Source organism: Phoca vitulina, unplaced genomic scaffold (genome assembly GCF_004348235.1).
Source record: "Phoca vitulina isolate PV1807 unplaced genomic scaffold, GSC_HSeal_1.0 scaffold16, whole genome shotgun sequence".
NCBI lineage: Eukaryota > Metazoa > Chordata > Mammalia > Carnivora > Phocidae > Phoca > Phoca vitulina.
This window is the reverse complement of record NW_022589719.1, coordinates 24,173,895-24,196,690: the sequence shown is the minus strand read 5'-3', so window position 1 is coordinate 24,196,690 and position 22,796 is coordinate 24,173,895. Positions and strand designations below refer to the sequence as shown.

At 50.3% G+C, this 22,796-nt stretch overlaps 2 protein-coding genes across 54 annotated transcripts in view; both read right to left on the bottom strand.

Annotated features, from left to right (window-relative positions):
* The window catches only part of MADD (MAP kinase activating death domain), a 39,738-nt gene extending 28,685 nt beyond the window's left edge, over positions 1-11,053 (bottom strand). For 49 of the 50 annotated variants that reach the window (XM_032414062.1, XM_032414068.1, XM_032414071.1 and 46 more), the window contains exons 1-9: positions 7,685-7,773; positions 6,481-7,077; positions 5,675-5,978; positions 5,134-5,265; positions 4,424-4,537; positions 3,661-3,741; positions 1,711-1,889; positions 1,182-1,417; positions 805-961 (exon numbers count right to left, since the gene is read on the bottom strand). In XM_032414062.1, the coding sequence (XP_032269953.1) occupies positions 805-961; positions 1,182-1,417; positions 1,711-1,889; positions 3,661-3,741; positions 4,424-4,537; positions 5,134-5,265; positions 5,675-5,978; positions 6,481-7,077; positions 7,685-7,746 (1,862 nt within the window). In that variant the 5' untranslated portion in view covers positions 7,747-7,773. Of the gene's footprint in view, positions 1-804; positions 962-1,181; positions 1,418-1,710; positions 1,890-3,660; positions 3,742-4,423; positions 4,538-5,133; positions 5,266-5,674; positions 5,979-6,480; positions 7,078-7,684; positions 7,831-10,966 lie in introns of those variants that run through there. The other variant, XM_032414060.1, reaches the window with a different exon arrangement.
* Positions 11,054-11,238: 185 nt separating this feature from the next.
* NR1H3 (nuclear receptor subfamily 1 group H member 3) lies at positions 11,239-19,569 on the bottom strand. 4 transcript variants are annotated; one of them, XM_032414112.1, is made up of 11 exons: positions 19,486-19,569; positions 18,997-19,115; positions 18,144-18,224; positions 17,467-17,655; positions 16,801-17,067; positions 16,348-16,556; positions 16,062-16,241; positions 15,816-15,915; positions 13,206-13,319; positions 12,898-12,992; positions 11,239-12,701 (listed from the first exon to the last, which is right to left on the bottom strand). In XM_032414112.1, the coding sequence occupies exons 3-11, from the start codon at positions 18,184-18,186 to the stop codon at positions 12,555-12,557; spliced, it is 1,344 nt and encodes a 447-aa protein (XP_032270003.1). In that variant the 5' UTR covers positions 18,187-18,224; positions 18,997-19,115; positions 19,486-19,569; the 3' UTR covers positions 11,239-12,554. The 4 variants fall into 4 exon arrangements, with proteins under 4 accessions (XP_032270003.1, XP_032270001.1, XP_032270002.1 ...); XM_032414110.1 differs by lacking the exon at positions 19,486-19,569 and having other exon boundaries at positions 18,997-19,308; XM_032414111.1 differs by lacking the exon at positions 19,486-19,569 and having other exon boundaries at positions 18,959-19,212.
* Between the last annotated feature and the right edge of the window lie 3,227 nt (positions 19,570-22,796).

Sequence of the window (22,796 nt, the reverse complement as noted above, 5' to 3'; positions counted from 1 at the left end):
ACACACACAGGAATATTACTCAGCCATAAAAAAGAATGAAATCTCGCCATCTGCAACAACGTGGTTGGAGCCAGAGTATAATACTAAGTGAAATAAGTCAGGGAAAGATAAATACCATATGATTTCACCCATATGCAGAATTTAAGAAACAAAACAATTGAACAAAGGAAAAAAAAAAAAAAGACAAACCAAGAAAGAAACTCTTAACAATACAGAACAAGCTGACGGCTACCAGAGAGGAGGAGGCTGGGGAGTGAAATAGGTAATGGGGATTAAAGAGTACGTTTATCACGATAAACACTGACTAACGTGTAGAATTGCTGAATCACTGTACTGTACGCCTGAGACTAATATAACGCTGTATGCTAACTACACTGGAATTAAAATTAAAAACTTAAAAAAAAGGGGGGGGCGCCTGGGTGGCTCAGTCGGTTAAGTATCCGACTCCTGATTTCGGCTCAGGTCATGATTTCAGGGTTGGGGGATCGAGCCCCACGTTGGGCTCTGCGCTCAGCAGAGTCTGCTTCTCTCCCTCTCCCTCCGCTCCTCCGTGTGCTCTTTCTCTCTCTCTCTCTCAAATAAAGAAGTCTTTAAAAAAAAACTTAAAAAAAAAAAAAAGAGGTGCACTCTTTAATAAAGGCCAGGGAACAAGATAAAATAAGTAAGCTAACACAAAACAACCAACCAAAATATAACCAAGGCTTCAAAGACTAACTAACGTCTAAGTCCTATGAGACTTCGCCACTGTGCTCAATAAGGGCTAGTGATAGCCTTTTTACCTTAAAAAGCGGTTTTGCTGCTCACCTGTCATCAGTGGGGTCCGAGTCAGAGTCGCGCTCTGGGGGCACACTCAGTGCCTCAGCCAGCTGGGAGTTGCTATCGTAGACTCGATAATGGATAGGCTGCAGCTGATGAGCATACCACTTTGGCTTGTCACCAATCAGGGCTGGATCAAACATGTCTACCCAAAGAGAAGAAAGAACAGTTAGCAACAAGGAGAAAAAAAACAAGCGAAACATAAAAGAAAGATAGGAAAAAGTCTAAAGCGAAATAGGAATGGAAGGGGCAGGTCAAAGATGAGAAAAGGCAAAGGCAAAGGGAAGAGCCATCAGGGGACAAAGGCAGAAGGTGGGGCAGGGCAGAGCAGGGGGCAGGGCAGAGCAGAGGGCAGGTGCACTCACTGTTGTGAATTCGCTGGAAGGCATAGTTGGTGGGGTTAAGGATCCATTCTCCAAAGTACTCCACAGCCTGAGTCCTGGCCAGCTTCTCAGCAAAAGGAGTCTGCCGGGGACGTGAGGCTAGAAAGGAGCCAGCTTGAAAAGCTACCACAGGCCGAGGGAAGAGACGCAGGGTACGTGTGTGCATCTGAAAGCCCTGCAGCACGTTGGGGGAGTTGAAGAAACGGACCATGGCCACTCTGGGGACAAAGGGGATGGTGAGATAATCCGAGTCCCACACCCTGCACTGTAAGGACTGCTGCAATCCAAGGTCTCAGACCACCTCCCCAAGCCACCACTTCAGAGGCTTCCAACATCCAAGGGAGAGGGATCTTAAATAATCATCAATCTCTTTCTTCACTCGAGGTCTAAAAGGCCTGAGAGTATGAGGAACTAGTTCTTCTCTTTGCTATTACTAAGGTGGCAAATGCAACTACTGAGAGAGCAGAACCCAGTTTAAGAGCTCGTGATTATCCAGTCACGGTGGTCGTACCTGGTTGCAACATCCACAGAATCCACATCATTGCCATAGATGAGTGGGTTGAATTCAGTGGAAGGTGTGGACTGCAGGTCGTTAGAAGGTCTTCCCAAGAGAAGGGGGATCTCCTGGCCTTCATGGAATTTCTCCAGATTGAGGATGGGCTGGGTGTTGAGACTCATGCTGGCAAGGGCCTGTGGAACAACAAGAAATCCCCTATGGAATACAGATTCCTGGGCAGCTGGTCAATCTCACCTCCTAGGAAAGAGCCTTTGACATAAGAATCCAAATACTTTAACCTTTAGAAGATAATCTGAATTATATAGCCTTTCAGTTTAAGCCAACCTAGCTCAAGGCAACTTGATCAAATCTGGAACCCAGGGCAATAGTTTTCAAATTTATTTTAGCCATGAAATGTTGTTTCAGTTGAAATCTATATGAAAATATAAACAACTGAAACACTTAAAAGTAAAGCTTCTCTGAAGGACATAAGGAACCCAGAACCTCACATGTTCAGTGTTCCCAGCCTAAATCAGCCCCTCAGAGGCTCCGTGGGGCAGTTTGAAAACCACTGGTCTAGACCAGCAGTGCTTCTTAAATATTAATGAGCAGAGGAGTCACCTGGGAATGTTGTTAAAATGCAGATTCTGGTTCAATATATCTGGGGTGATCCCGCACTTTTAACAACCTCAGGCAATGGTAATGCTGCTGGTCCATGAATCACACTTCAAGTAGCAGGAGTAAGAATACAGGATTAATGAGCCCAGGGATCTTAACTCCTATAAGCATTTAAAGTACAATTCTACATATCAAACTCTCCATCTCATTAGTCATACGAAAGCAACCATCAAGAATGAAAACACAGAAAAGGAAGGCAGAGAACTTTCTCAGCTTGCAATCCTCACCAGTCTCTGCAGTAACAAGACACCATATTACATCAGCAGGGATGAAGCAAGTGAGAGGGAGAGGGATGCTACAGAATGGCCCAGTTAAACCCAAACAGAGATCTAGAGGTACCGCTGAGCAACAAAGACAACACGGAGATTCCTGAAGACCCTTCAGATGAGAACAAGGATTCCTATAAAAAAATACGGAGCCATCTACTGGTGGTCCTACATAACACACACAAAAGGGCGAAGGAATAGGACCCTATCGTATTTTACCTTCAGGTACTGTGTTCAGCATGCAGAAGAGGAAGAAAATCAATCAGTGAAAAGTGTATTTAAAGGATTACTCAAAGAGAGGAATTTTTTTTTTTAAAGATTGTATTTATTTGACAGAGAGAGAGACAGCGAGAGAGGGAACAGAAGCAGAGGGAGTGGGAGAGGGAGAAGCAGGTTTCCCGCGGAGCAGGGAGCCCAATGTGGGGCTCGATCCCAGGACCCTGGGACCATGACCTGAGCTGAAGGCAGACGCTTAGCGACTGAGCCACCCAGGCGCCCCAAAGAGAGGAATTTTTGAAGAAAGCATTCTACAGGGACCTAGAGATCAATTCAAGAGGAAAATATAAAAGGAGTCAGATTGTCCAAATGACTAGCTCCTTCCTTACAAGACTGACAGAATGCTCTAAGGCCATAAAGAATGGTAGACATGAGGGGAGCCTGGGTGGCTCGGTCGGTTGAATGTCCGACTCTTAGTTTCAGCTCAGGTCATGATCTCAAGGTAGTGGGCTCCAGCCCCGCGTTGGGCTTCATGCTCAGTGGGAAGCCTGCTTGAGATTCTCTCCCTGTGCCCCTCCTTCTCCCCACATGCTCTCTTAAAACTAAATAAATCTTAAAAATAAATAAATAAATAAAAGCCCTTTTTGAGATTCATCCTGACACCCAGAAATGGGACACACCTCTTCTTAGCTAAGAAAATCTATTCCATTGACGTCTGAAAGGAAAGTGGCTCTTACGACAGCTACAGCCTACGGCTGCCCTAGAGTAGCCACTGCTCCCTTCCTTTTCGTCACTCTTCACCCACCTGCTTCAAATGCTTTTTCAGCTCTAAGGATTCCGGTTCTGGCAGGGTTGGGAGCACTTCTGCATTGGTGGGGGCAATCACCTGCACCAGGAAAAAGATAAAAGGCATGAGCTTAGAATTAATTGCTCAGGAGTTACTCCTACATACAGTAAGTAACAAAAATAGTAAGTTGTATACACAATACTTTCACCTATATGTGAGCACATATATTACGCATATACACATATGTATAAAATATGCACATACACACCTAAAAAGAAATACACCTCAATGTTACTGGTGACTACCTCTATGTGATAGGACTGTGGTTTTATTTCTTTACACTTATTTGTATTTTTAAAGTTTTACAATGAACACATATAAGGGTTCCTGCTGAAGTTTGAATGTATTCACGCCACAAAATATTAATATACATTTTAAGTCTGCACTGAAAGACACTTTCTTACTAGAAACCACACCCCAGGAGAACCATCAGGTGAGCTATACTGTGTGTAGTGCTCCCACAATCACGACTGCCCTACTGCTCCTAGATGCAGGGCAGCACTTCATTCTGGCAAAACTGAATCTTACCCTCCTTTGAGCCCTAACCAAGGGACTATTAAGCCAATAAAGTAAAAGCTAAGCATTTAAAAAAATTGTTTCAATGAGTCACACAAGAGAAATCACCTAACTGAGGACCTTCCTGGGAATAACCTAGAAAAAGAAAACACTAGACAAAGAAATCCTCTTCTAGACTCTACAGTCCCTCAGCCTAGAGCCTCACCCTATTGCTGTCCAGATCCACCAGCCAGGCATCATCGGGCATTCGGAAGTCCAGTTTGTAGAGGAAGAAGCTAGCAGGGACCCCAATGATGTACGGAGTTGGAGCCAACAGCAGCTGTGGAAAGAAAAGAGGGTAAGAAACAAAAACTAAACCTATTCTGATCACTTAAAGAATCAGGATCTTTTCAGATAAGGAAATGCAGGTCCACAATCTCTTTTCCAAAACTCTTGAGGGTAGGTGTGTTTCAGTATTCACAATTTTTCAGATTTTAGAACGGTAACAATGTATATTCTTTTTTCTTTTTTTTTTTTAAGATTTTTTTTTAATTTATTTATTTGACAGAGAGAGAGCACAAGTAGGCAGAGCGGCAGGCAGAGGGAAAGGGAGAAGCAGGCTCTCCGCTGAGCAGGGAGCCCGACGCAGGGCTCGATCCCAGGACCCTGGGATCATGACCCGAGCCGAAGGCAGACGCTTAACCGACTGAGCCACCCAGGCGCCCCAACATTTACTTTGAAAGTAAAAACCATAAATAACATAGGTTTTGCCATCAAATCAGTTCAAGTTAGGTCATGTTTTACAGACAAATAAGTTATAATAAGGGATTGAAGACGAGTACTGATTTACAACTTCTTGCTATTGATCATTCTCCCTCAGAGCTGGACAGAGCTGGAAGACAGAGGTGACAAAGCCAGAAAGCACCTGAAACTCACCTGTTCTGCTGATGCCATGCAGGTGGGCAGCAGTGGGATTACAGGAAACATATACTCCAGTGGGTAGATCATCGCCACAAATGCCATCACAGACATGGAGAGGGCATTGTAGTCTCGGGACTGCAGCACCACCTGCCACAAGCCGTACAAGGGTCACTCAACAGCATAAATAAGGTGGATGAGAAAACAGTTTCCAGCGCTGCAACTTCATTTCCATTTCACCACGCCCTAGGGCTCCCCGAGCATAGCTTCCACAGTGATCTCTGCCCCATGTCTTACCTTCCTGGTTCTTGTTCTCTCAATTCCAGGACCACCCACTGGAATAGAACTACTGATATTTTCAGAGAATTAGGTCAGTCTAGTTAAGGATAACTCAGCTGAGCGGCAAACCCTCTGAATACATGCTACTGAGAGTACCTCAATTCAACCCACACCTACTGACTACCTGCTGTATACCTGGCATCGTGTTACCTCCCAGGGACAAAAAGATGAAAAAGATGTAGGCCCTGTCCTTAAAGGTCTAGAAAGCTGGCTCTCTCACCTTGTGCTCTAACAGGATGCAGGTTAGCACCTGAAGACAGGCATCCACACCCAGAAGTTCCAAGGGAAGGTGCAGTGGGAAATCCACTAGGGTGAATCGAGAAGGGTCTGGAAGAGCAAAGGTCAGAGCTTGTTGGAGCTCCTGGGGTAGGACCTCAATGTCTACTCGCTTCTGCCCAGAGACGGGCACTGGGGAGCGCAGCAGTCGATAGATCCAGGCCTCAATTTCTCGAAGGTCATGCAGAAGGGCACTTGACTTCTCCTCCACTAGCAATGAGCCGGTGAAGATGCGCCACATAGTGTCCCTGAGGAGCAGAGAGCGGGAAACAGACACATAAGCACCAAGAGCTCATATCCCACTGCAATACAATACAGTAACCATATGGTAAAAATGATGACAACTGGAAAAGCCCACTCTTTGGGCTCAGCTGGGACCAGAGGGTATATACAAGAGTGAGAACAAACGTAAAAACGTGTACATAGCAGGACTTAGATTCCTGCCTGCCATGAAACAGCAAACTCCAAACGTTATTACGTTAGGAAGTCTAACTCTGCAGCAGTCTTTCCCTTAGGAAGGACTAATATATGCTTAAATAGGTGGATGAAGGGCCTCAGGCTATTTTTTTTAATGATTTTTTTTTTTTACAAAAGTTTATTCTTAAATGTACAACAGGATCTAAGACAACACTTCCTTCTAGATATACGAAGGCCCTCAGGCTTCAGAGGAAACTTCCTGCCCCTCACAGACCAGTTACATCTCATCTCTAACTGCTTCCCTCTCTCCTGAGTGTCAGCGGCAAACTGTACCTCTGTATGCCTCGAGGGATGCCCAGTTTCTTGCCCAGCAGCCGCTCACTGCAGCAGTCCACCAGACGTTTGAGGGTGTACAGACATTCTCGGAAGGTGGAGAAGAAGGGATAGTGGCTGAGCACACACAGGGATGTCAGAGTACTATTGCGGGAACGGCTCCCTGCCTTAGCCCGGGGTTTGCCCCGAGGAGACTGACTGACATCGGGGGCGGCGTCAGCATTGGGGGGCTGCAGGGATGAGCCACTCTCTGAGGTCTCAGTGCCAACCTCTTCTGAGGCACAAGTGGCACGGGGTCCTTCCTTCCCACGGGACCCTGCCCCACCTTCCCCCTTTTCCTTAGGCATACGCTTCTGGAAGGAGCGGTAGAAGTTAACACAGATGCCATAACGAGTGACTCCAGTGTCCTTGTCAGTGAGGGTGAAGACAAAAGACGTGTCATCCCGCAAGCTCATGCGCCGCTGCCGCACACTCAGACAGCCCTCGGGCTGGCAGAAGAACACTACGTCTGGGGGCAGGGGGAACTCGGCATGGTCCTCCAATGGGTATCGCCGCAGTAATTCAGGAGTCTGGGCCACACTATCACTGCTCGGGTGCCTGAAGAACATAAAGACAAGTTCAGCAACCTGAAGGGATAGGATGCCGTCTCAGATGTCAACCGCGGTCCAGAAATAAAGCTCAAAATGCTATTTTGGATAAAGTAACCTAACTGCATGACCTTGAAAAACATGGGTGCGGCTTGCAGCACTTAGCTGGCAGGCTAAATGAGATCTGTACTGTCATGAAGATACCTATCTTGAAATGCAAGGAAAATTGCAGCAATAGAATTATTACGAAGACCTTAAGATGATTAGCACTTTAAAAGGTGTATTAGCTAAAGAATTACTAACAGGGGGTATGTAGGTAAAGAGCATGGCCTACTTTTCTTTTTTACAAAATCAGGAAACTGAGGTATGCAGAGTATATTTGCCCAAGAACACAAAGATGCTAGATAAAAGCAATTTTGTTCTGTCTCTGTTCCTCTGGGCCAATACTCTCAATCCACCTGACGCTGTTTTCACTACTGGTACCAGTATTCCTGCCAAGGTGAAGTAACAGGGGAAGAGTGCGATATGCAAAACGATGTGGGTGTTGGCAAGGAGATAATGACACACGTCGTGGTTATCGCAAATGACAAGACAAAAACCAGGCTCTTCTTGGTTACCTGGCCCCTACGATCACCAGATAATCAAGTAATCGAGGACAGAGCTTCTTCTTTTGCACCATGGTTCCAATTCATCAGTTCATTTCAGAGAAACTTCAAGGCACCACACAAGGAGTCAATGTTCCCAGGAGAAATTCTGATGTTATCTGAAAATTCAAGTCCAATAGGAAAAAAGTACTGATAAAATCCACTGCTGTGCCCAAGGGACTCATCGCCCTCAGCTTTATTCCAGCCAGGGTCAGAGGTCGGCAGGGCTTCTGTCGTAGTCCTGACGATGGGAGAACATGACACTTTTCCTAGCCCAGAGCTTGGTCTAGGCTTATGATATCACAGAGCCAAATGTCAAGAAGTAGGATACATAATGGCTCACCTCCCCCATCCCTACAAAGCAGCCCATTTCCAGCCTCACTCTGGGTGCTCTGTTTCTGAAAAAACAGACCCAGTTAGTCTCATCTGGACTCAGTCATTATAATAACAAAAACTAAGTCACTTTAAGGACAGCTCCAGGGTGGATCAGGATCAAACCAGACTCTAATCAGCACTAATCTGTACTCCTACCCCTAGATGAAAACCTAATTATTTTCTGTTTCAACACTCTGCATTCAGCTTCATGTGAAACTACCATAAAAACTGTATACTTCATGCGCTCAGACGATAACAACGGTGGGCTACTCTACCCTGTGCACTCTCAGATGAAGAATATCTATGCCCCAATTGCTTCGTCTAAACCATTTTTTTCTTCCCTCTTCAGGCAAGAAAGGGGCCCACTGGCTACCGCCACTAGCTCTGCCCTTGGTGCTGAATCATAGTCTTTCTCCTCTGTTCTAGGACTGGAATCAGTGATACAATACACACAGATGAGACTTTGTCCTTGTACCTCTTACACAAATTAAGAATTAGATGCAGAAATAACAGAATTTCTGCAAGGACAGGGAGAGGCGCTCAGAGGAATTTCTAAACCATAGTCCAAAAAGTAGGAAAAGCTTATGTGGTCTTAATTATAATTTAAGTCCTGTTGGGTCTCCATACTCTTCTCTAAGTAAAATGTTTCACTCCACTACAAGGCTATCTTCAGTGCATAGAGGATTCTACCTCTGTACTCCACACATGGTCACACTAAGACCTCCTTCGCTATACACACAGATATTCCCATTACACTACATACACACACGTCACTCCCTTCTCTGCTGCGGCGTGCACTCCCACACCCAGACATGCATAATCCCTGTGTGCTTAAGGTTCTATTTGATTTAGATAATGAGAAGTTCTATCTTTCTTCTTCTCTCCTTAATAATACATAGACTGCTTTGCAATACTCTCGAATCCTCAAAATACTGCTCCCTCCCTTCTCTTGCTCCCAATAGAGGACCTGCAGGTAATAGGATTTGGTATTGTCTCCATAGCGACTGTGGCGCCCAGGACTATTTATAGCATAGCCACGGCCCCTCCCCTGCTTGGTGACCGCACAGTGCCAGCAGCTGCTACTCCAGAGTCCGCCAGGGCCATAACAATTCATTCTCCTTGAATCTAGAGACACCTCTTCCACTGACAGCACCTGCTAATTATTAGATTATCTTCTCCCCCATCTATTTTTAGTTTATACTCTGTTCTAGTTCTGGATTTTGAGAGAGATATCTTCTTTCCATGCAACCAAAACCAAGTTTCCATGCATGTCATATACTCATTTCTAGGTATTACTACCACCCCAAAAATCCTTTGGTTCTCTCCAGTGCCATGGAATCATGAGCAAACTGCAGAAGGTGGGGCACTGTTATAAAGTTGATCTCTGGTCCTCCCAAGCAGAGTAAGAAGGGGAGGGAAATAGAGAAATGAAAAGGGACATGGGTAAAAAAGCATACTTCTTTAATTATACGGAAAATGCTTAGGGTGAGAGCCAATGTATCTTAAAACAGAATTTACAGGGCCAGAGCTCAAGGCTAAGACTTGAAATCTATGTTTATACTGAAAACCAAGAGCCCTTTCCTGCCAAAATCGCAACAATCACACTTGAAGTATCTTCTATTAATATATTATTAGGGCATCAGACCTCTAGCCTTGATGGGATCTCAGCCCTGCCACTGAGAATCATTTGCTAAAACTCAAGTCATTATCATGCTCTACCATGTTCATCTCCCTCCAGAACCACAAGGACCCTGAGATCCTGTGACTGTTCCAGAACTAGTGATAGGGTAGATTTTTAGCCACACTTCATACCTCATCAACAGCCACTACCTCCGGTTATTCAGATTGTAGAGATAGGCTTTTCTCCACATTCTCTCCCCTCCCCAGAAAGACTAACATCACCTATAACTCACATCCTGTCTTCCTATCAACCCAGACTCAGACTCTGCCTTTTGCTTCAACCATGTTTACTAATCGGAAGTCCCTGGTTCTCAGCTCCTATATTCCAAAGGCATCAAGCTCAAAACGCATACCTATCTGCTTCCTCATCCACTCCATCCAGACGCAGATTTAGACAGACCTTTAAGTTCTCTATGTCTTTTCAGCCTACAAATGGCCACGTTTAGCAACGCTTTGGATTAGTCCTTCGTTTGGGGGCAGAATGTCATAGTAAAACCACAGGAACCGGAGAGCGAGATGACATCTTTGCTGACGTGAGCACAATAGAAGACTCTCTCCCCTCCTACCCAGGCAGTGACCTTGCAAGCGCATCGGCACAGACCGGTCAGCGTGGGGGAGAACGAGAGCAATGAGGCAAGCAATTGGCAGGGTTGGAGAAGAGGGGAGGACAGGAAGAGGAAGAATTTAGAGATGCAGGAGGATGGGGAGGGAAGCAGTTGCAGGAAAGATGAAATGGTATCTCGACTCTCCAAAAAGCCTGTTTTGAAACACCAAAAACAATTTTTTTCTTTTTCAAAAAAACCAAACATGATCTCCAAACCGTGATCAAATACAAGGTGCACACTCCCGGCTCGGTCCCCGGCAAGACAGCTCTGCCCGCCCCCTCACCTGCTGGACAGTTCTCCCCCGCCCACGCCCCGAACCAGCGCCACCCGCCAGCCCGGCAGGAATCGAGCCTAGCCGCCGTGAGCTGAGCCCAGTCCGGCAGCCCGCACCTCTTCGGCGGCTCCGAGCGCCCTCACTTCTAGCCCCTTCCCCTTCCCTACGGACCCCCCCCCCTCCAGACCCCGTGCCCCCTCCCCACACTCCTTTAGGGCCTCTTCAGAGGCGGCTTCCCCCTAGAGCCCCCGTTTCCTCTCAAAGCCCGTTCCCCCCGGGGACCCCCGTCCCAAACCCTTCCAGGACCCCCAGTGGCCTGACCTTCCTACCTCCCGAGCCTTGGGGAACCGGCCAGGCCCAGCCAGACGGCACCCAGCAGCTGAGCGTCGGAAGCTCGCCGGCGCCAGCGCCGCTGCGAGTGCGCGCCAGTTCCGTGTCTGCACCGGGGGGCGCGTACCACTCGGAGCCGGTGAGGGAGGGGGAGGAAGAGGGGGCCGGGGGCTGTACCACGCACCACGGGGGGGGGGGGGGGTACAGGGCTGCACCAAGCCGAGCGCTGAAGGGTGGAGCCAACCTCGGGAGAAAGGCGGCTACGCACACACCTATCCGTGTGGGAGTGGGAAGGCGATGGGGAGCGCTGGGCCAGCCCAGCGCCAAGCGTGCCACGGGGAGGACCCAAAGGAATACCTTTTGTTTAGGTTGCACAAAGAAATTTTAATTTGACATGGTAATAGAGCCCATTTCGACGGGATGTGTAATGATCTGGAAGCGACTTCTCAAGATAAAACTGCTCCTGAGACTTTCTGAGCGGCCCCCACACCTCACCCTCCCTCCCCCCGCTAGCGGCTTGGAAGTGCCCAGCAGCCTGGGCTGCAAAGCCGGCTGTCCCGGAGGTGGAGCCTACCAATTCAGGGACGGCGGGGGGGACCGAGGCCGGAAGGCCCGGCCGCAGTCTCACCTACACGGGAGCGCGCAGAGTGAAGGGGGCGTGAACGGCGCCGCGGTGTCCTCTGGGAAATGGAGTCCAGCCCTTCTGACAGGCTCAACCCACAACGGGGCAGCCTCTCCCTGGCCTTAGGGCACTTGTCTTCCCGTCCCAAAGAGCCTGGGGCTCTAGAGCACGGACTGTTGTGCTCTTTTTTTTTTTTTTAGGTACCAACACAAACCCGAGGCATTATGGGGACGCGCACGAAGACAGATGCACGACTGAGGCGTTAGGTTCTGAAAATTCACCCACACTCCCCTTCAGAAAGACAACCTGATCCCACCTGGATCATTAAACGGGAAAGGGGTATCTAAGCCTCAGCATTTCATTTACCCTCATAGGACTAGTAAAAGGAGGTCCCCTCTCACTGCCAAGGCTGTCACTTGTGACTTGTCTCCCTCTTCTGCGTCTGGAGGCAGATCCTAAAGGACGGTTTCCTCCTCCGTGGCCGTGCCCCCACCCCCAAGAGAAATGGTTTCTCTCATTCTATCTTCCTTTTGGTCTTTCTGTACAAACAGCGCCAGACCTATCAGTGAGGCAGCCCCGAGGCATTTATGGCCAAGCCGCAGAGTGACAGTGGAGAATTTCTCTCGGGGCCCTGTGGGGAAAACAGGAAGTGGTGGAGGCAGGACGGGCAGGGCGCTGGAGAACCTTGTGCAAAGTGGCCCCCAGGCCCATCCGTTTGGTTGGGGCAGTACAGTCTTCAAATGGAGCACAGTTTTAGCAGGACCCTCCACTGCCCAGCAGCCACAAACTCCCAACCCTTTGACTCTCCTTTAATGCCACATGAGGATCTCCTTTGCCCGGCTCCCAGGAATGTTTGCCCTTCTCAGTCTGCTTCACCTCTAGAAAGCAGCCAGGCGCCTCAGCCTTCCAGCCCAGAAAACAGAAGATATGGGGGATGGGGGGTGGGTGGAAGAGCCGTCATTCGTGCACATCCCAGATCTCAGAGAGCAGCGGGGGAAGCTTTTTGTCCTGCAGGCGCAGTGCAAACACTTGCTCTGAATGGACACTGCTCAGTGTCCGGAGGCTCACCAGTTTCATTAGCATTCGTGGGAACATCAGTCGGTCCTGGGGGAAGGAGAGAGACAAGTACAGTTTCTGTCTCTCCCCAGGGAAGGGGGCAAGGGTAGGGGAATTGTGGGAAAGGTAGTGAATTGTCTGTGCAAGATGTAGTCAGGGAAGGATTCTTGAAGGGAAAGTAGGTGTGTCAGGGGATGAGTCTGTGGGGAGGAGGAAAAGGGGGGAAATGCAGGGGGAGACTCACATGAGGGTGGTGGATGGAGACGTAGGCATGCAGGGCCTCCACATATGTGTGTTGCAGCCTCTCTACCTGGAGCTGGTCCTGCACGTTGGGCCGGTCTATAGGTCACCAACAGAGCTGAGGAGCAGGTCTGGCCAAGGTCTTAGTTCCATACCCCAAATCATAACCCCAAAAATATGGACATGCCCCACCCACCCCTCCCCAAAGTAGCACAGCAAGGGCTTCCACTCGCACAATTCCTGCCCTATGGGGCCTGCAGCCCCCTTTGGTGCAAATCTCTTGCCCCTTTTCCCGCCTGCACCTCCTCGCACCTGCAGAGAAAATGCTGATGGCAATGAGCAAAGCAAACTCGGCATCATTGAGTTGCAGCTCATTCATGGCTCTGGAGAACTCGAAGATGGGGTTGATGAACTCCACCTGCAGCCCTGGGGAGGAAGAAGGGAGGCTGGGACATGCAGCACAGGCAGCAGGAACTTCCTTCTCTCCTCCAACTCCTCAACTTAGGACTGTTAGGAACTCGCTAAGAAGTCTTCAGGGCTCTGCTGGGCAACATTAGGCAAGTTTCTTAACTTTTCTAAGCCTCCTCTGTGAGCTGGGAGTCCTATCTGAACTTAAAAGACTGTGGTGATGGTGAAATCACAAAGCAGGCAAAGCATGTAGTGCTGTGCTTGGCCCACAGGAGGTGCTGGATTCAATGATAATACCTGCTATTCCTGGAATTCTCCAGGGCCCCACATTACTGGAAATAGAGGCAATGCTTGTTTTTGTTTACAAAGAAAACTTTTTCACTGGCAATTGGCCTTACTTATTTGAATACCAGAGATACATTTCATGTTTCACGTCCCAGCAGGAACATAGCAAAGTGGTCGAGGGCATGGACTGTGGCATCATACTGCCTGGGTTTGAGTCCTGGCTCGACCATTTATTAGGCTGTGTGACCTTGGGTAAGTTATTTAAGCTCTCTGGGCCTTGGTTTTTCCATCTGTAAAATGGAGATAATAATAGTACCTACCTCATAATGGGTTCTTAGAATGGTAAACTACTATATAAGTGTTTGTTAAATTAGTAAATGAATGAATAAATGAATGAGTAAACGTAAAACATAGAACCAGTCTTCTTGCCGAGGAGGGTAAAGTTCAACAAACCATGACCTACAGTCATGACATCTAAAGAACACTTCTCCCATTACAAAGGCTCCCCACCCCACCCTGTCCCCTAGGCTTTCTCAGATTTCTTTTAGCAGCCAACTGCTAACTTTTCCATTCGAGGCTTCCTGATTAGTCACTTCCTGTACTTTCACCCTGATGTTTATCAAGTGTGTGTTGAGACAGTTGAGACATTTAATGGGTAAGTGCCATTTTATAAAGCCTTTCTTGGTGGAGTGTTGAGCCTCAAAATGTGCTGAACGGTCCCTTTGTACAGAGAGGATGGGGAGGTTCTGGAGTTGGGCCGTGCGCCCTACCAGGGCCGCTCATGCTCGCTGAACACGCGCCTCCACTGCTATCGATCCACATCCTGAGTTGTCCGCCGCATGCAGCACACGGTAGCGGATGCAGAGATGGACAGAGACCGGACAAAAGAGAGGCCCTGCCCCTCCTCCCCAAGACCTCACTGACAAAAAGAAAGGCAAACATGATGGCATCAAAACTGCTTACGTCAATGAATCGATAAATAGGTGCTGATTCAGACGGCACGAGTCCACAAGTGCTGAAGCAAGACCCGTAGACATGAGAATGGCAAAGCGTTCAGAAAGGAGGGTGTTTGGAAGGAGGTGGCGGCCATGCTTTGGAAGGACGGGGATAATAAGCATTTGGGGACCAGGCAGATAAAGAGAGCAGGGCTGGGCTTTGAAAGCTGGAGAAAGTCATCAAATTGCCCCATTAGGTGCCAACACACTCCAGCAGCACACGGGGCCCTACAGAAGGCAGGAGATGCCCACAGAGCTCGGCCATGCCCTAGAGTTTAAGGGAGGCCTTCCTAGAAAGTTCACTGGGGGGGCCTGTGTTGGAACAAGAGGCACATGAGCTGCTCTGTGTCACGAGAAACCAGAGAAGATTATGAGCTCTGCCCTGGAAACCAGGACCTACCAACCCCGAGAATGGAGTCATAGCCTCAGCCCTATTTCACAGACCCACTCCCTCAGGTGTTCAACTACTCGGTCTCCTGTTGAGCCGAAGTTCTAGTCTCTCCAAAACCCTCTCAGCCTTCCATTCTTTCCCACCCCCACTCCCATAACACAAACATTACCAACAATTGAATATGAGGAAACCAACATTGCATGGCCCGCAAACAAGTAGCAAAGAGCAGCATCGTGAACTAATTCTTGGAGAAAACACTCCAGGTACAGCATGGGGATGGGAGTGTTTACTCTTATCCTAAAACTGCCCTAAAATTGCCATGTTTCAGCATGTTTTTAGCTTTTCAGAAAAAGCAACTGAAAAAGAGTAGGGGGCAAAATCAGTCCACACGATCCTTAAAGAGCACAGTCAAGTTCATCAGTAAATACTAAAAGGCTCCGTGCAACGGTTTTCAAGTTTTTTTTTTCTAGCTGCGAAATCATTTCTTCAAGCAAAACATTACGCAGAAGCACAATATTAAATGGAGTTTCTTGTTTGGCTAAAGAGAGGATGAAAGACAGTCCTGTGCCTCTCTGTTCCTCCTCTAAGGTGACACTTCTATGGAGCCCCTCAGGTTCCCCGAAACCCTGAAAACCACTGGCCAAATGCAACAGAGGACAGGGATCTCTTTGGAACAGCGAGAGAGGCCTATCACCACCCCAACTTTCTATCTTGGAAAAACAAGTGGAGCCTTCCCCATACAGCCACCCAGACCCTGGGCCTGTGTCTCTGTAGTCCCTACGAGCCTGATGACAAAAAGTGTCTTTCCATCCAACCTGATCCTTTTTTGATCTCAGTTCTTACCTGCTTTGGCAAAGTCTTCCCGGTTATAACTGAAATCCTTGAGGAAGGTGATACTCTCACTCCCGGGGTTGTACCTCCGAGATGTCTCCAGAAGCATCACCTGCACATAAGGAGCAGACCTCAAACAGGGACTCAGAAGGCTGGTCTTGGCATGGGGCACCTTGGCTCCCCACCTGGCTGCCTGGAAGCCCCTGCCAGAGACAGTCCCACCCTGGTGCTCCCTTCACCCTCGGCCTTGCCAGCCACCTCGATCGCAGAGGTTTTCAGCAGGGCGATCTGGTCCTCCCGGCTGAGCTGCAGGAAGCCAGGCAGCTGTTTGGCAAAATCAACGATCTCCTGCACAGAGACGATGGCTAGCTCGGTGAAGTGGGCAAAGCGCTGCTGACGGGCCTCCCGGCTCTGGGGATCGGGTGCCATGGGCCAAGGCTACGCAGCAGGGCAAGGGCGGAAAAAACGACCGACACTGAGTCAGCTATCCAGAAGTCGCTGGGCGCTCTGGGCACAGCCACCTCGCCCCAGTTCCCTCGGTTACCGTGACTCGAAGCCGGTCAGAGAAAGAGCGTTGGTTGCACTGTTGCTGGGCGGCCACCAGCTTCTCGATCATGCCCCGCTGCTCGGGGCTGAGCTGGGGCAGGACTTGGGGAGGTGAGGACACCCTTGGGGTCATGGACGTGGCCTGAGCCTGTTCCTCCTCTTGCCGCTTCAGTTTCTTCAGGCGGATCTGCTCTTCGGACAAGACACCTAAGGACAGGGTTGGACGTGCAGAGGGGAGAAGCGAGGGAGACAAGAAGCAAGGGTGGGGCAGAGGGGTAGTTTGAGGCTCTAGAAAAGCAGAGAGCATCGGGTAAAGTCAAGGAAGAGATTTTAACCCATACTTGGGGACCGTGTAGGAAGACCCCGTAGGCTCAGCTGCCTGTCTGCTCTCACACCCCGGCGCCCCTTTCCCCCCAGCCTCTCCCCCGCACTCCTGTCCCCAGACACTCACACTCCTCCCGCATGCCGGCCTGGCGGCACTTCCGAAGACGACACTCCTGACATTTGCGGCGCATGTAGGTGTCCATGGGGCAGTGGCCCCCGCTGTGGCAGACATAGCGTGCCCCTTTGATGACGCTGCGGCGGAAGAAGCCCTTGCAGCCCTCACAGCTCAGCACGTTGTAGTGGAAACCGGAGGCCTTGTCCCCACACACACTGCACAGCTCGTTCCCCAGCATTTTGGGGGCTGGCCCCTTTTTCCGCTTTTGTGGACGCAGCTCTGGATACAGGGGAGAGCCTTCATGTTCTTCTCCAAGGAGAAAGCATGCCCTGAGTACTCAGTGACCTTCATCCCCTTCACTGTATGCTGTCTAGTCTGTTATGAGAAAGTAGCTCTCATGTGCCAAGTGCTATTCCATCCTAGGTACTGCCTGAGCCCTTTATATGCAGTGATCCTCACAACCGTAACAGATAGGTCCCGTTATTATTTCCATTTTACAGATAAGGAAACTGAGGCTCAGAAAGGCCCAAGGCAGAGACATTTCACATTCAGATCACTCAGATCTAGTAGAATCCAAAGCCTTTGGATTTAACCATGATCTTATAAGGTGAACAGCCCTAAGGTACCCCTCCCAGATCCAGGGGGCCCCTACCTCCTCCAAATCCAACAGCTCCTCACCTGTAGACTCTGGAGGGGTATCCACCCCAGGGAGCAGGACTGCGGGCTCTGCTGCCTCCAGCCCTGCCCCCAGAGAGCCCCCAGCAGGTTGGGGAGTGCTGGCTTCCTCCCTGAGGACGCCAGTGTTGCCTCCCAGCGCCTGGCTGCCGGCATCTTGTGCATTTGGCTCCCACAGCTCCACTGCAGAGTCTGAGCCCCGAAAGAGAGGCACAAGGGGGTCTCAGGTCCCTCCCGTCCACTGCCTCAGCGTCCTTCTGGGAAACTGCAAATTTATCTCTACCCCTAGAGGGCAGCAGGACCCTGGAGTTTGTGTGGGCTCTAGGGCTAGTCACTTGCAGTCCCCCGCACCTCAATACCTTAGATGAGGATGTTAACCTTTGTCCCCTTGAGGGGCTGACGTGTATCCACTTCAGAGGTCAGACAGAACTCTTCAAAGCCAGTGCTGGTAAGCACTAGACAAGCCAACTCTCCCCAGCAGCAAGCCCACATTGAGAAGGACCAGCACCAGACCCAGTGTGGAGGTAGTCTGGGCAGAAGGAGGCAAGCAATACCGAAAACGACTCTGGACTGCTCTCCAGGGCATGGCAGAAGGCAAGTAGTGAAGGAGGCTGATTCCTGAGGGAGGAGAGGAGCTGGGACCTGAGCGCAGAGGAGAGGGCTGGAGTGAAGAAGCTTACCGGGAGAAGCATCAGGCACAGGGGCCTCCAGCCACAAGGACATCTCTTCCTGGAGCCCTGGACATTACCAAGGGGGCTGTCCTGCAGGAATGACCCATGTTACAGTCTTCAGAACTGGGCTCCTTTCTGGCCTCAGCAACCTTCTCCTCCTGATCGTACGAGTACTAATACACCCGCTAACATTTACTTGCTGTATATGTATATATCAGCCTGTGCTAAGGCTTTATATGCCTTCCTCTTGATATGCCTATGATATCATGACTATTCTTAAGCCCATTTTATAGATGAGGAAACTGAGGTTCAAAGAGATTAAGTAAATTGCCCATAGCCACACAGGCAATGATAGAGCCAAGATTCCAACTCTGGTCTCTCTGAGACCAAAGTCTTAGCTGTTGGCTAAGATGGCCACCTTGCCACCTCTTCTCCCCCAGGGGATCCCTCCAGGCCATCACAGAGTGTTTGGGCGCATATGCCCAGCTTCTGTCAGAGCCCCTTCTCCCCGCCTCCAGCATTGGGGACAGCCAAAGTTGGCCAGGACTAGGGCAGGGGATCGAGGCTCACTCACCCAGTAAGACTGTTCGTTAGATAACTTCACTGCTGTCACTTTCCAGGGTCCCAGAACAAACCTCCTGCCTCCAGGAGTCGCTCCATTTCACAGCCAGGACCCCCTCCCCCCAGAACCCCTCAGGAATTATTCTGGGACCTAAACAGAATCCTGTTGCTACCTGGGCTGCCATCACCATCATCCTTCACTTCTCCCCAGAGACCCCTTTCTAAGATCTACAGGGTACCCCCCCCCAACATCCCACACTCACACACAGAGCCCCAGGCCAGTGCTGAGGAGCAGACCCACCGAATCCCCCAGGCCACCAGACTGCCTGGCTGGGGCAGTCTCTGGAGCCCCCTTGCTGGGAGGGGAGGACGGTGCAATCCCCTGTCTGGAGGCCTCACGCTGGCGGAGCCGAGCCGGAGCTGAGCAAGTAAGGGACCGGAGCCCCAGGGAAGTAATGTGGGGAAAGGCTGCGGGGAGGGACTGCCAAGGGGTCGGGCCACTTCTCCTTCCTGCTCGGCAGAGCGGAGACAACTGACCAGAGCCCTGGCCGCCGTCCCCCACACCCACGGGGCAGCTTCCCCACCATGTTGACTCCTCCCCAGCCCGCCCACCCGCCCCCTCAGCCCAGCCTCACCCCTACCGCCCACCCCGCCCCCCCCACCGCCCGGCCCCCAACCATGATAGTCGCATTTCCCTGTAAACCAGCCCAGTTCCACGTCTCTCCCCTTCCTCTCCTCACCCCGGTGGCTCTTAGCTGCTCTTACACGACTGCCTCCCCAGCACCCCTACCCCAATCCCGGCAGCCTCCAGAGTCGGTGTTCCCTCCGCTCCATAGACACCTCGTAGAGCAAAGGTCCCGGCACTGCCCGGAATTGCGACACTGAGCCCCAGCCTGCTTTCCCAGCCTCCCTCCTCCTCCCCTGCCTCTGGGAAGGGGCCAAAAAGCTCCCCCCACTAGCCCCAGGCCTCAGCCAAACTAGTATAATTCCAGGGATGGAGAGGCAGGTGCTTATCCTTCCAGGGAGTCCCTGAGCGGCGGTACCCTGCAGGGGGCCACCGAGGTGTGAGCAATGGCAGGCCAGGGATGGGGGTGGGGGCGGAGATGGCAGGTGACCCAGGTGCCAGCCCAGGATGGACCTGGGAAGGTATGCAGGTTCTCACATCTGGGAACCGTTCCATCTGAAGTGATGTAGGTTCTATCCAGCATCTACCACGACTTATAGCCATAGCTGTCCTGCCCTGTTCCCTGGAACGTGAGATCCATCCCTGAAGGGAGATACCATGTTTTATTGATTTTATCTCCCCTATAGCCCACGGAACAGGGCCTAGCACAGAGCAGGCAACAGAGTAGGTACTATGTTCCTGTTTGTTAAATGAATAGGTGAACAAGAAAAATAGTATGATCCTCCTCTACACCTGTTAACTCTAGTTCATTTAATCTCATCATGTTGATTTAGCACCTGAGCTCTGGGCCTGGCTTTGCCTCTGCCTCTTAGTAACTATGATCTTGATTAAATGAGTTACATAATGTCTCTGAACCTGTTTCCCTACCTTTAAAATAGGGATGATATTAATAATGGTTTTTGCCACATAAGGTTGTCATGAGAAGGAAACCACATATTACATAGCTCAACGTGTGGCACATAGTAAGTGTTGAAGAAATGGTAGCAGTTATCATTCCTCTCTCAATCCTTTCATCTATAGGTCTTCCCATCACCTCGAATCTGTACACTGTTAACCTTCCAGTGCTTGTTTCCATATACAAACCCCTCACTATCTCTTTTGGTCCTTAAAGCAGCCCCAAGAAGGAGGGAGGGTAAATAAGAGGAGCACCATTTCACAGAGAGCACTGAGCTCATGGGAGGGCCCTTTCCAAGACCACACACAGTTAGTGACCAAGCTGGGATCAGCATCCAGATGTCCTCACTCTAGTCCCTGTGCTCGCTCTTTCTCCTGTGTCCGAGTCCAGGAATACTCGTCTGGTTGCCTCTCAGGTCAGGGGGACCAGTGAAGCACTAAGATGGGAGAAGCTAGGGCTGGTGGGCTGCAGTGGGAGAGACAGAGCACCCTGGGGATGCTTCAGTCCAGATGTGGGAGGCGAGGAACTGAGGTTACTGCTGGTCGTTCACCCCCTGCCCTGCTCCCAGTTTCCTGCTCCCAGGCTCTTCCTGTTTTGCTGTGAACTCCAGTTCCCATGGGCCCCACATTAAAGGACAGAAGGACAGAGGGCCAGGGCAGGCAGCCAGAGGGATTGAGCCAGATGAACAGGGCACCAGGGAAGAGAGGGAAAAGGGAAAGAGTGGACAAAGGGTGTGGAGGAACAGGATGGGAGAAGGACAGGGAAAGCAGAAACAGAGAAGGAGCTTGGTGAGAGATGGGAGGAAGCACAGGGTGGGGCGGGGGAACAGGCGGGGTTGGAGAGCAGAGACTTGAGAAGACAGCAGGCTGCGTGGTGTTGCAAAATCTGCCCATGTATTCACTTTCACATTTCAGAAAAGCCCCTCTGACACCGCCCCCCCATCTCAAAGTTCTGCCTCCAGTTTTAGCTCTTGTTCCCTCTTATCACAAGATCATCCCCTCATAAGGCCACCACCCTTGTCTGAGCATCTCTGAGTCACGAGCACAAGGCTCTCCATTCCTCTTGCATGTGTTCCTTTCCTGATTTTCACAAGGCCCCAGCTGTTCTGGGAAAGTAGACACCAGGGACTCCAACCCCTGGGAAACTGCAACCATCCCGTCCCAGCACCTACACCATCCATCCAGTTCCCTCCTCCACCTTTCCCCAGCCCCAGAAGTACAGCCAGAGATGTCACCGCAACACCTGGTTACAAGGAACATGGGCTGTAACGTGGTCTGGGGCTTGATGACCTATCTTCTGGGAGCTGGAAAACACCTCTCTCATCTACTCCTGATCCTCAGCTCTCTCTCCTGACACGCTAGTCTCCCTGTAGCCCAGGACCCGCGAGCACACACGAGCCCCATCTGGAGCCCCCTTGACCCAGGCTAGCACCAGTTGCTCAACAAACGGGTCAGGGCACTGTCCCCTCCAAGCCAGGGAGTCAGTTCACTTTATCTCAGGTAGAGAAGGAGGAAGCACTGGCTGTGCTTTACTGCCGGAGCTACCCCTTCAGGTTACAGGGGTTCAGGAGCCTCCCCCACCATGAAAAGGGAAAGGAGAGGAAAACGGGAGAAGACCAAAACCTGCTGGCACTATCTCCACAGAGCTTCTGCAGGCCAAGCACTGGGACTTCTCTCCCAAACCAGAGCAAGGAGTCAGATGATCAGCAGCTGGGGTCACATGTCTCACTTTGCCAGACCCACCCCCACAGAATGGTCCCACCAGCCCACAGGTGTTAGGTGCAAAGCCTCCCAGTGCCATAGGGCCTTTCCTAGGTTTCTTTGGCTCCTAGGGGATCCTAGAACCTTTGGGGATCTTCCAGGTCACATTTGTGACCCCTAAACCTCCAGAGGCTTTTACTTGAAGCAAGGGGAATCTTTTTTTTTTTTTTTTTTTTAAGATTTTATTTATTTGACAGAGAGAGATAGCGAGAGAGGGAACACAAGCAGGGGGAGTGGGAGAGGGAGAAGCAGGCTTCCTGCCGAGCAGGGAGCCCGATGCGGGGCTCGATCCTAGGACCCTGGGATCATGACCTGAGCTGAAGGCAGACGCTTAACGACTGAGCCACCCAGGCGCCCTGCAAGCAAGGGGAATCCTGAAGCAAAACAGAGGAGCATTCACCAGTTCCCAGTCACATGTACAACTTGATAATTCCCCTGAAAGTACTTGAAATCCCATGAAGCAGGCCACAAGGTACGGTCTGGAGGGACACACTGGGGAAACTGGTTCTTGCTCCCTCCTTCACCATTCTGGAAAAATGCAGAGTGTGGGGGTCATTTTGCAGGGCCCTCAAACAACTTCTGCCCAACCTCCAATCACAAGATAGAGAAGAACCCAGGAATTTCTGCTTCCCAGGCCTATGAGTTCAGAGATGATATACCAGGCAAAAAGGAGAAAAGTAACTTTTATTACTACACATATTGATCTTTGCATGTGTTATTTTATTTATCCTCATATATAACCCTAGGAGATAGTTACTAGC

Coding starts and splice junctions, on each gene's coding strand:
- NR1H3 (XM_032414112.1), bottom strand. CDS start 18,186: ATGTCCTTGTGGCTGGAGGCCCCTGTGCCTGATGCTTCTCCCG. Junction 16,242..16,347: donor CTGACCGGCTTCGAGTCACG/GTAACCGAGGGA, acceptor CCTGCTGCGTAG/CCTTGGCCCATGGCACCCGA. Junction 15,916..16,061: donor TGAAAACCTCTGCGATCGAG/GTGGCTGGCAAG, acceptor CCTTATGTGCAG/GTGATGCTTCTGGAGACATC.